The 12,390-nt window shown below is 35.1% G+C and overlaps 1 protein-coding gene and 1 long non-coding RNA gene across 2 annotated transcripts in view; both read left to right on the top strand.

Moving 5' to 3' along the window:
* The window catches only part of LOC133338555 (uncharacterized), an 85,294-nt gene that overhangs the window by 3,227 nt on the left and 69,677 nt on the right, over positions 1–12,390 (top strand). The gene's annotated exons all lie outside the window — the stretch shown is intronic.
* On the top strand, positions 1,462–9,474 carry LOC133338552 (proton-coupled amino acid transporter-like protein CG1139). Its single transcript, XM_061546722.1, has 9 exons — positions 1,462–1,466; positions 1,852–1,986; positions 2,052–2,202; positions 2,286–2,407; positions 4,024–4,250; positions 4,310–4,440; positions 4,794–4,972; positions 5,345–5,520; positions 9,204–9,474. The coding sequence occupies exons 1-9, from the start codon at positions 1,462–1,464 to the stop codon at positions 9,446–9,448; spliced, it is 1,371 nt and encodes a 456-aa protein (XP_061402706.1). The 3' UTR covers positions 9,449–9,474.

Below are 12,390 nucleotides of genomic sequence, written 5' to 3' on the forward strand. Positions count from 1 at the left end.
CATGTCAATGTTCATTCAAAAATGCAACGTCTGTTAGGATACATATATAGAATATACCCACAGTGGTAAAGGGTATCATATAGTCGGCCAAATACGTTAAGTTCCGCCGGGCCGAACTATGGATACCATCCACCATAGGTATACTGACAGATACTTGAAATGAAAATATAGGGAATATACCAAAAATTAACCTATACCGATAATTATACAAAACCGGTTTGTGTAATCCATTTCGCAATTTTTAATGAAAACCCCCAAAAGCGTGCACTGATACTAAGAACGCATGGTAGTATATACAATCCTCAAACTACTGCAATTTAGATTACAATGTTAAATTACATAGTGTGTAGGAATTAGCGAATATTTGGGGTTATAATTATACGAGGTATATGCCTAATTAATGACCGACATATGTCAATTACGAACCCAATATTTTTGTTTTGTGTCTCAATTCTTTCCTTCGGGAGGTATAATTATATGGGGGAGACGCCTATATATTTTATCATTCGATTTTTTTTTATCACGATTTCCTTAGAAAGCGGAATGATTACAACCGATGGTTAAATAGTCTTAGAATTCCATAATTTGTAGGGTAAAACTGACTATTTCGAGTAACGACTATCCCCTATACTATGGTAGAATACGCCTATATGGGGACAACCTCTACACACGGAACTAATCAGCTAACTATTTTAATATATTTGGTATCCAATAAGAACCCATTTGGTATCAAATAATAACCCATTCTACCAAATTTCAGCGAATTCGGTTTAAAACGCGCTTAAGGGAACGCGCTGGGAAATGAATACCAATGCTTGTTAAGGTTTGTAACTTTGCACATATATATGTGAAGATTTAAAAAGGAAGAAAATAATTTCACCGATTGCCTTTATCCTAGTTCATATAAGACCTATACACTCCGGAACCGATTGGATTATTAGTTTTTGAGTTATCGTGCCCACCATTCGTAAGACACTGTTTCGAGAAAAATTCGTTTAAAGTTTGAGAATCACTCTTGCCGTCACTTGATGCTGACACAATAAATCGGCTATATCTTCAAGAGTTCTTGAGATTTTCACTTGAAATTTTGGGTGTTGGGTGATTCCCTTAATATACCTCTTATCTAAACCTCTTATCTTACACTGTCAGTCTTCTCATTAAAAACGTCCATAAATTTTCGATAACTCCTCCTCGAGATATGCACTTTTCTCTCAATTTTGTGGCTAATTGGTTTGAAGAATATTTAGGTAATCTTCCTTCTTTAATATACCTTTTATCTAAACGAGTGAACCACAGTTCCACTAAGTGGAACATACCCAAACCAACAAACGTTCCCCGCCATGTTTTACAGTACACTTTTGCTTGCCACTGTACGTGGTGCAGCCTGTCTTTAATCCTTCCCACACTCGTGTTTCTCAAGGCTAATTACATTTTCATTTAACACCCTGCGGCTTCAAACAAATGACGTATGCCAGTGTGTATGCATGTCGATTTGTTTGTAAAATATTATATATCAGGCTAATTATTTAATTATGATGTTTGTTTTTAATTTCAATATCAAATTATAAAACTGGCCACCGTAGTATTTCACGCGTTGGCAAAATTTCTAATTAAATAATTATTTGCGGTTATTGCCATGCCACTCACTCATTCGCTCATCATCATCATCATCGTCACCATAAAAATTAAATAAGTGAAGCGAATATTTGTCCCAAAACCAAATTCACGATATGTGATTTACAATCATGTCATAAATTAAGAACCCATAAAATAATCGTTAATTTCTGATAAGACCTCATAAACAAATTACTTGTTTTATTTTGCTTTTATCTCCTTTCTTTTCTGGTTTAGAACCGAATCGCAACAAAATATTGTCGATTCAACATTGGATCTTTCACTGCGACAGGTGGATAAGAGTGCATCGTGTAGCGAAGTGAATGATGATTACGATCCACATGAACATCGTAATGTTAAAAATCCCACTACGTAAGTATACAAGTTTGGTAAGTTTGTAATTGTGTGTGAGAAATTTATTTTGTTCCCTTTTCTAGAAATTGGCAAACATTTGCCCATTTTCTTAAGGCCAGCATAGGTACGGGTGTACTGGCCATGCCGAGTGCATTTGCCAATGCCGGTTATGTTAACGGTTTTGTTCTGACGGCTATTGTTGGCTTCCTGGCAGTTCATTGTTTACACATTTTGGTGAGTAATCGTAAAGTTTTGAATATGCAATAATAATATAATTAACAGATTGTTTTTTGTGCTTTTGTTTTCTTGATTAACAGATTAATTCCATGTACGAACTATGCAAACGTAAACGTGTGGCATATTTAACTTTTTCCGAAGCCATGACAATGGGATTCAGAGAGGGACCACCAATTTTCAAATGCATAATACCGATAGCAACGTAAGATATTGTTTATTAATTTATTTCAATATTTAATATAAAATAGTAAGGGAAGGGCCAAGGTTGAACGAGGACGACTATAGGATAACCTTCACCTCATTTGGGTATATAAAAGAGATGATTTAAACATTTTTAAAGTGGTTCCTTTTGAGAATAAGCATAGAATTATTTTCTGAGTCGATGTATGCATGTCCGTCCGATTGTCCACCTGTCCACGGTAAATTGTAAACAGAGTACATGTCGCCTTTTTGATCCGAATTGGATAAAATTAAGCTCAGTTCATTTATTTGACCCAAGGACGAACCCAATTGAAATTGGGAAAAATCGGTCTAGAGTTAGATATAGCTCCCATATATAATTTCGTGCGTTTTTATGTAGATAGGGCACCAAAGTCACTATAATTCTTCCGATTTGCACGACATTTTGTATAGGGTGTTCTAAGATTCGTGAAAATCGGTCTAGATTTAAATATAGCTCCTATATATATTTGTGTCCGATTTTATGTGAATAGTGTACCAAGGCCCCTATTCATAGCGTACTGAACTGCGGTTAGAATAATGTATGCTAAGTTTCGTAAAAATCGGTTCAGATTTAGATATAACTCCTATACATATTTTCGTCCAATTTTATGTAAATGGTTTAAAGAAGTCTCGATATATCTTTCGATTTGCTCGAAATTTGGCATAACATACTAAATTAAGTCTAGAGTGATGTGAGTTTAGTTTGGAAAAAAATCGGTTCCGATTTAGAAATAGCTCCCACATTCATCTTCGCCCGATTTAAGGTAAATGCTATACCAAAGTCCCTATATATCTTTCGATTTTCACGAAATTTGGAATAACGTACTGACTTAAGTCTAGAATAATGTGCGTTAAGTTTCTTAAACATTGATTCAGATTAAGATATAGCTCCCATATATATTTTCGTCCGATTTAATGTAAATGGTGCACCCAAGTCCCTATATATCTTTCGATTTCCACGAAATTTGGCATAGCGAACTGAATTTATCGTAGAATAATACGTGTTTAGTTTCCTGAAAATCGAATCAGATTTAGATATAGCTCCCATAAATATATTTTCGTCCGATTTAATATAAATGGGGTAAATGTCAAAACATGGACCTATATCGAAAACAGTCTACAAAAATGGTTTTCAATATTCAAGAACCCGGACCTATATATGACGGAAATGTCGAAACATAGACCTAAATGGGAATGTCAAATTATAGCTACTTTAGTGGGAAAATGTGGCTTCAAAATACAAAAAAAAAAAAAAAAAAAATAAATAAATAAATAAAAAAAATTGAACGGAACTATGAAGGAAGCTATGACAAAATGAGAAATTTTGCATATACATAAGTCCGATTGCCGCATAGAATGCTGTTTTATTTAAATCCAACACTATTTTTATATACTGTAAGTGGTGTGAGTTATCTTATAGTCCATGGGCCCATCCTACCCCTATTACTTTAAGTTCCTCACCTTATTGTTAAAAAAAATTTAAACGTCAAACCATTAAGCAGATCTCCATTTTCGATAGAAAGAACATTCTATAAAAATTTGGTACTTGTGTAGAAAATTACATGATATTCAATTTGTTTTTTTTCGTTTTTCCAGACCCTTTGTCGATGGTTTTCTGGCATTTTATCATTTCGGTATCTGTTGCGTTTATGTTGTCTTCATTGCCGAAAGTATAAAACAAATTGTCGATGAACATTTAATTGTTTTGGATTTGCGAATTCATATGTGTTTTGTATTGGTTCCGCTATTCTTGATATTCAGTATTCGCAATTTAAAACTTCTGGCACCGTTTTCGTCATTTGCCAATCTTTTGTTATTAGTGGGTAAGTAATTTTCCTCAACATCACCAAATATAATTATTAAGAAAAATTTCATTTTTAAGGTTTCGGTGTAATTCTCTATTATATTTTTGATGAGCTGCCACCGTTGTCGGAGCGTAAAGCAGTTGAAGCTCTATCCAAATTACCCATATTCTTTGGTACTGTGCTCTTTGCCTTGGAAGCTGTTGGTGTGGTATGTTAATTGTGTGGGTGCGGGTGTGTGGGTTTGGTTGGGGAGTATGAGTTTCAATGACACTGCAAGGATATTAAATGGCAAACCATCGCATTAAATCCAAAACCACAAAACAATTAAGATTATTATGAAAACATTTACAAAAGGACAATATTAAATTTTGTCCATTCCGCTTTATGGCGTTTTGGCACTGGCAGTCACAATTAATTAGCCTGAAACAATTTATGCCTTTGTCTGTTGGTTTCCTTGAACTGTCGTTTGTTTGATTTGCTAGAATTCTGCTGTTTCTAGAAAATATTATTTGTTACGTTTTTACATTTTACTTTGCCTTATCCTCCACTCTCTATTTACAGATACTGGCCATCGAAGAGAATATGGCCACACCCAAAGCCTATTTGAAACCGTTTGGCATCATGAATATGGGAATGCTCATTGTCCTCTCGCTGTATATTACATTGGGATTTTTTGGCTATTGGCGATACGGAGATGATGCTATGGGCAGTGTAACATTAAATATACCACAGGAAAAAATGTAAGTATTTGTTGCAATTTGGGGTGGTTGGGATGATAATTGAATAAGGTCGAAGTTATGAATTGAAGGCATTTTGTTTTAAAAAAATAAAAATGTATTTCAAATTATAAAATTCTATGAAATAAATTTAAGTGGCAGAGTCTTAAATATATATTTTTTAACAATTTAGTTTAATAATTGGCATAATTATTATCTGGAAATTCAAAAAAAAAAATCTGATAGAGAATAGAAGACACGTGTATGTGAATTTTAAAAGTTTACATAGGGGGCATAATAAAATTATATAAGTTATCTGCAAAACTGCAACAAATACATGTGCATTTTAACACATATCCAATTGAAATAATTTAAAATTTGTACCTTTCTTTTCAGTTTAGCACAAGTAACTAAAATTCTATTTGCCATTACTACCTGGATATCGTATGCCCTGCAGGGCTATGTAACAGCTGATATTATTTGGAATAAATATCTATCGAAACGTGTGAAGGACACCACGAAACATGCACTCTATGAACTATTGATTCGAGCAATGGTTGTGATATTAACATGTAAGTGGAAATATTTGAAAATTTTTTTAGATAAGATTCATTGGTTGAAACTTCACCAATGACCGACTATGTTTTCACTTCGGTTGGAAAAGGAACCCTGGACCATTAAATACCCAAAGATAAATTTGGCAAATTTCAGCACGTTATGTTGGAAAATGCTGCTAAAACCTAAAAAATGCCCAAAATTGGACCGAATATTTATATGGATACAATACATTGACCTCAATCGCAATTGCAAAAATATTTTCTCCCTTCAAGAATTGCAGCCACTTCCGTGGGAAAATATGACCAAATACCTAAAGTTGGTCCTGACTTTTGTATGGAGGCCAAAGCATGCACAGAAAAAAATCAGTAAGGGAATTAGTAAAGTCTGACAACTTTGTCTATGTTCAAGAGATGCATCCCAACATACCTCGTATTTCTTAAGGACCATTGACATGAAAGTGGACTACATAGTGGACTACAAGTGGACGACATAGCCGTACGACCAATGGCCGGTTACATTTGTACTTTACTATGGTGGAGGGTATATTGAGATAGATCGCCAAAATTTTGCATATCGTTGTATTTTGTCTGCAGGGTGGTTAAGTTCGAAGATTAGCTTTATCGGCCCACGCATAGGCATATAAGGGTACCCCTTCCCTAATTTTTGGGTTCTTGAAGTGCTATTCAAGCGAATTCGCTGAAATTTGGTACAATTGGTTCTTATTGGTTATCAAATGTCTTCACCAAAAATTATAAATATCGGTCCACTTTTTCTGGTAGCTCCCATAAGGTATTCCCAATTTTCGGTATTTTTAGGGTTCTTGAGCGTGCTTTTTAATCGAATTCGCTTAAATTTCGTACAATGGGCTCATCTTTGGTACATCAATCTAAACACATGTTCTCGGTAACCTATGTCAAATTCGATGTCATTTGGGTAGATTTAGATTCGTTTGTGTGCAATGAGACAAAATTGAATTCTTTAGTGAACCATTTGGTAAAAATCTGACGAAAATATGTATGGAAGCTATATCTAAATCTGAACCGATTTTCACAAATTTTATAACGAGTGGTTTTATCTAGGGCTGAGGTAAGCTCAACCGTTGCCAGGGTCAATTCAAGGACCCACAAACCTTAAATAATAACACGAGTTGTAGATGACTGTATCTTTTATTACAATACTGGGATGTTGAGACAATGGATAATGTGTGTAAATTCAGGTGGTTATTTGTATATGGTTTAACAATAATTACTCTCGACCGTTGGCCTTTGCAGCTTTGTAGTGGGGGCGGAGATGCTGGAGCGAACGGTTATATGTAGGAGCGGGTAGAGTATGGGAGCAAGTTAGGTGCTGGAGCGTGTTGAAAACAGGAACGGTTATATGTAAGAGCGGGTAGAGTACAGGAGCGAGTTAGGTACTGGAGCGTGTTGAAAACTGGAACGGTTATATGTAGGAGCAGGCAGTGTGCAGGAGCGAGCTGAACGCGGGAGCGAGTTGGATGTGGGAAGCTGGCTGCGGGCGTAAAGCTGGCTATGAGCGATCTACGAGCGTGTTGCTGGCTAGGGATAAGTAAATCGACTTTCGACTAACCGACTTTTTGCATTTAAAATTGCTGGCTATAAGCATGTAGCTGGCGGTGAGCTGTCCACCGCCAGCTGCCACACGTCGACTTCACTTGTACGGTTCGCTAACTCTGGTTCTCGACCCCTTTAGTGATGAAAAGTGGAACACTTATCCATATGGCTTTATTGAGTGAATGAGAATTATTCACTCACTCTACAGTGCAAAATGCACTGAAGTTACAATGGTGGAATGAGTAAACATAGATGGTTGTTTGTTTGTATTGATGATCGCACAAGTCATGTGTTGTTGTAATAGAGGTAAAATGGTGTTATAGACAATAGGGTTCGTCCTTGGGGCAAATAAATGATCTGTGCCAAATTTCATCAAATGCGACCAGCAATTTGTTTAAAATTTAACATGGACAGACAGACGGACGACCGGAAGGACATGTATAAATCGACTCAGAAAGTGATTCTTTGTATATTCTTAAAAGTATTCATGGGTCTATCTCGATTCCTTTTGTTTGTTACAAACATATGAGCGAAGACATAATACCCTGCACCATAGAGTGGTAAAGGGTTTAATAATACGGATATTATATGGATAGTGTTAAAAAAGTGTTGTCAATGTCGGGATTTCTGCATGTCATGAATACAATTCATAAAACTTTAATTACCATTTTCTTGTCCGAGATAGTGACAAAAATAACTCTGAAGTGTGTTTGGTGGTGGTGGCGGGTTGCACAGAAAATCTTTGTTTTTTTCTATGTTGATTTTATTTACTTCTGGTTCATGTTCTACGTCAATCATATACAATAATAAGCATTCGCTTGGGCTTGTTGTTAGTTTCATCACTCGAAATAATTTGGAAAATATATATGCGAATTTTGTAACACCAATGCAGAGGTCGGTATGAGTGTATGCAAGAAACAATGTAATGAAAAACTAGTCATAATTGAGTCAGTGGAAAGTCGGCGGTTGTTGTAATCAACCAAACGATTGCAAAAATTAGAAACGCCAAGTAAGAAGAGAGGAGGGAGAACGATACCAAAAACAAAACGCGACAAAACAATGAATGGTGTTTTTTCTTTGGGAGCCATTTTTTGTCGAAATGAGAGAGATTAGAGTAAATAGTGCTAAAGTTGAACGAAGTAGGAAAATCGTTGTAATAATAATTAAATGTTTAATTTTTTGGAAAATATGTTAGCCTCTTATTATAAGAATTTTTACTTGCGAGGTACATGCGGAATATGGAAAAAATTACCTATAAATGAAATAATGAAAATATTCATTAAATGTTTTTTCTGTGTGGACCTTTATCGAAAATTTCGGGCGAAGATGTTTTATATCCTTTAAGATCCCGGATTACCAAATTACAGCAACTTCGATTGCAATATGCGTCTAGAACCACGGCAATACCTAAACAGAAGTGGTACCTATACATGGTTCTATATAGAAAATATTACGTAAAAACTTCTTTCACCCTCCATATTAATACAATTAAAAATGGTCCGAAAAAAAAAGCGAACAACGAAAAAATACGGTGGTACGGTAATATGGGGTGTATACAAAACTTGAACCAATATATTCCTTTGTGGAAGAGTAGTAGCAGTAAGCTACATTTTGTCTATAAAAATACTACGCTCAAATAATTTGATCACTATCGTGATTTCAAAACTTGGCAACATCAGTGACATTGATTATTTCGAAATTTATCAAATGGTATAACATCGTTGTATAGCCACCATCTTAGAAACCAAAAAAAAAGCGTAAGAATGGCGTTTTGAATGACGCGTGTAAATTTTGTTTTAAACATATTTATTTATATATAGCTCCCAAACACAATTTCGTCTGATTTCATGTCCTCCCCCTTCCGACTATGGTCCTTTCCTTGCTGGTGCGGATTAATTCATTTGAAAAACTACGAAATTATATTTAAATGAATCGATTTATTACTATCTATAATATTCGGTGCAGTTCCCCTCCGTTCGACCATGGTCCTTTCCTTACTGATTTTATTTGCATATAATTTAAGTGATATACCCAAAACCGAACAGCCAATAATTCAATTTTGTTATAAAGCGAATGAGACAAAAAACATTTTTATTTTGTTTCTATTCTTTTTTTATTCATTGCAGTTTGTTTTGCTGTTGCCATACCGGATTTATCGTTGTTCCTGTCACTGGTCGGCTCGTTTTGTTTGTCGATTTTGGGTTTAATATTCCCAGCCTTGTTGCAGATTTGCGTCCAGTACACGACGGGTTATGGTCCATGGAAGATAAGATTAACCAAAAATTTATTACTTGTGGCATTTGGTGCTTTGGGTGGTGTGGTCGGAACGTACGTTAGTATTGTTGAAATTGTAAACGCATATAACAAATGAAAATACAATTAAGAAAAACCAGAAAATGTTTTTCATTTTTTTTGTGTAAATAACTGTGGCAATTGGGTTGTTATTTTTTTTGGGTTTCACATCAAATGTTGACACATTATTGGAATAAAATTGAAGTTGATGGAGGGTAGCATTGAATGTTGTAATTGTTGCATTTGTATATAAAATTTGCAATAATTGAGTTTCTATGTAATATGTTCGGATTGTGATGATGGTATGAAATTTCGTAAGGGGTTTTTTCTTTTTTTAAGGGAACCCCCCCATTCTCGATTGTTTATTTTTTTAAGATTTTAAATGGGCTGGTAAATGAATACCAATGCTTGTTAAGGTTTGTAACATTGAACATATATATATGGGGGGGGTCCCCTTGAGTCAAAGAGCTTAACATCACTGTAATTGAATACCAATATCTAATATTTTTTTTAAATACAAGTTTAGGATTTTTTTTTTTAAATGGTATAGAAATAACATTCAGGATGAAACTAAATATAATAAAAATAGGTTGTAAAATTTAGAATTAAAGGTGGGAAAAATTCGGCATATTTAATGTGGCTGGGAATTTGGTAAGGAATATGGTTTAAAAAACATTTATAGTGTTTATAACGACGAAATAAAAAAGTTCCGATAAAAGTTATGTGCATTTACTCTGTATTGCGATGCGTAACAAAAATTGTATCGGATCGAGTAATTGGTACTCTCTAATTCAGCATTGTCAGTTCCAAACTTTTGTAGATTTTATGTTGCAACACAGCGATTTGGCAAAAAGGGTGCGTAATGCAACTCTCAAGCTGCACCGAAATCTGTCTTTCAAAACACCACACACTCTTTCAATAATGCAAAATTTGTTATTTGCAAAATTTGTTATTAAAACTACTCTGGGGCTAGTTCTCCGCCGCGTTTCTGTATGGAAAAATCATTGAAACTTGCTTAAAGTTTATCAGCAATCAGCCAATATCCATTCTCTCCTTTTTCGAAACTTTCTTTTAATTTTTTGCTTTGCGTTGGAAAAAAAATGAAAATAATTTATAATAAGCCCCATTCATACATAAAAACTCTCATACCACCATAGCTTTCATACTGTGCTTTAATTTTCTGTTAAAGTATAGATGTTTGTTCCACTATGGTTAGAGATGGACAGTGGGTAAATTCCCAAAGGGTAAATACCCGGTAAATTGGGTAAATACCCATTTGTGGATATTTACTATATTGAATCGGTAATCCAACATCGTACACCCTATTTCCGGGTTTCTGTTATCAAATGGATTTAGAATGGATAGTTTTACGATACTTTAAAGACGTGGGTAAATACCAGAGTATTTACCCAAAAATTGGGTGTCAACTCATTAACTGCCGAACCACTTGACATATGTGGCCAAAATTTTGCTTACATGTTTTTTAATGTCTAAGCAATTATAGAAATCCAAAATCGGTCCCTGGGTCCAAGTTTTGATATAGCCCCCATATAACCGTATCTCCCGATTTAAGGTATATTTTGTCTATTAGACACACTTTACAACCACATTGGTTGTAATTCGGCACAGAGTGTTCTCTTTGGGTATCAAATGTCCATGCAAAAAATTATTTATGTAGGTCCACTTTTACTGGTAGCCCCCATACAAAGGTTCCCCTATTTTCAGTATTTACTTTAAAATTGGGTATAAACTCATTAACTGGCAAACCACTTGACATAGGCGGCCAAAATTTGGCTCAGATGGTTTTTATATCAATACAAGTAATGGTGCGGGAAATGGGGTCCCTGGGTCCAAGTTTTGATAGTTTTGATATAGACGTATGTCCCAATTTAAGTTATTTTTTGTGTATTAGACACATTTTACTACCAAATTAGTTGTAATTTGGCATAGAGAGTTCTCTTTGGGTACCAAATATCCATGCAAAAATGTATTTTGTATTTTGAGTATTTACTGGCAAACCACTTGATATAGGCGGCCAACATTTTGCTTCCATGTTTCTAATGTCAAAGCAAACATTGAAGTGGAATCTGTGGTTCCTGGGTCAAAGTTGTGATATAGCTCCCATATAACCGTATCTCCCGATTAAAGGTACTTTTTGTCCATTAGACACATTTTGCGATCAAATTGGTTATAATTTGACATTGTGAGACCTCTATTTCCACAAAATATTCATGCGAAAGACAAATGGTTCAAATATCAACATTATTTCCTGTATGGGAAATGGACTCTTCAAAACACACGTCAAGTGGTTCGGCATTTAAAGAGTTCATAAATATATATAAATACCCAAAATCAGGACCGTTATATAGGACAGAAAACGTGGACCAGCGTAGACAATTGGTACTCATAGAGAACTCTCTGAGCCAAATTCCAGCCAATCAAATGTTTCTAATAGACAAAAAATACCTCAAATCGGGAGGTATGGTTATATTTCAAAACTTGGACCCAGGGACCCCATTTCCCGCACCATTATCTGTATTGATCTAAAAACCATCTGAGCCAAATTTTGGCTGCCTATGTCAAGTGGTTCGGCAGTTAATGAGTGTATACAGTATTTTTGGGTAAATACTCAAAATAGGTACCCCTATTTTTTTATGGGGGCTACCAGTAAACGTGGACCTACATACATAATTTTGTGCATGGACTTTTGGTACCCAAATAGAACTCTCTGTGCCAAATTACAGCCAATTTGGTAGTAAAATGTGTTTCATAGACAAAAAATACCTTAAATCGGGAGGTACGGTTATATGGGGGCTATATCAAATCTGGGACCCAGAGATCCCATTTCCCATACCAGTATTTCCATTGATATGAAAACCATCTGAGCCAAATTTTGGCCGCCTATGTCAAGTGGTTTGGCAGTTAATGAGTTTATACCCAATTTTTGGATATTTGGTACCCAAAGAGAACTCTATGTGCCAAATTACAGCTAATTTGGTCGTAAAATGGTCGTATATGGGG

The sequence above is a fragment of the Musca vetustissima genome, unplaced genomic scaffold (genome assembly GCF_032173495.1).
Source record: "Musca vetustissima isolate MV318-11 ecotype Yass unplaced genomic scaffold, APGP_CSIRO_Mvet_v1 utg2004, whole genome shotgun sequence".
NCBI lineage: Eukaryota > Metazoa > Arthropoda > Insecta > Diptera > Muscidae > Musca > Musca vetustissima.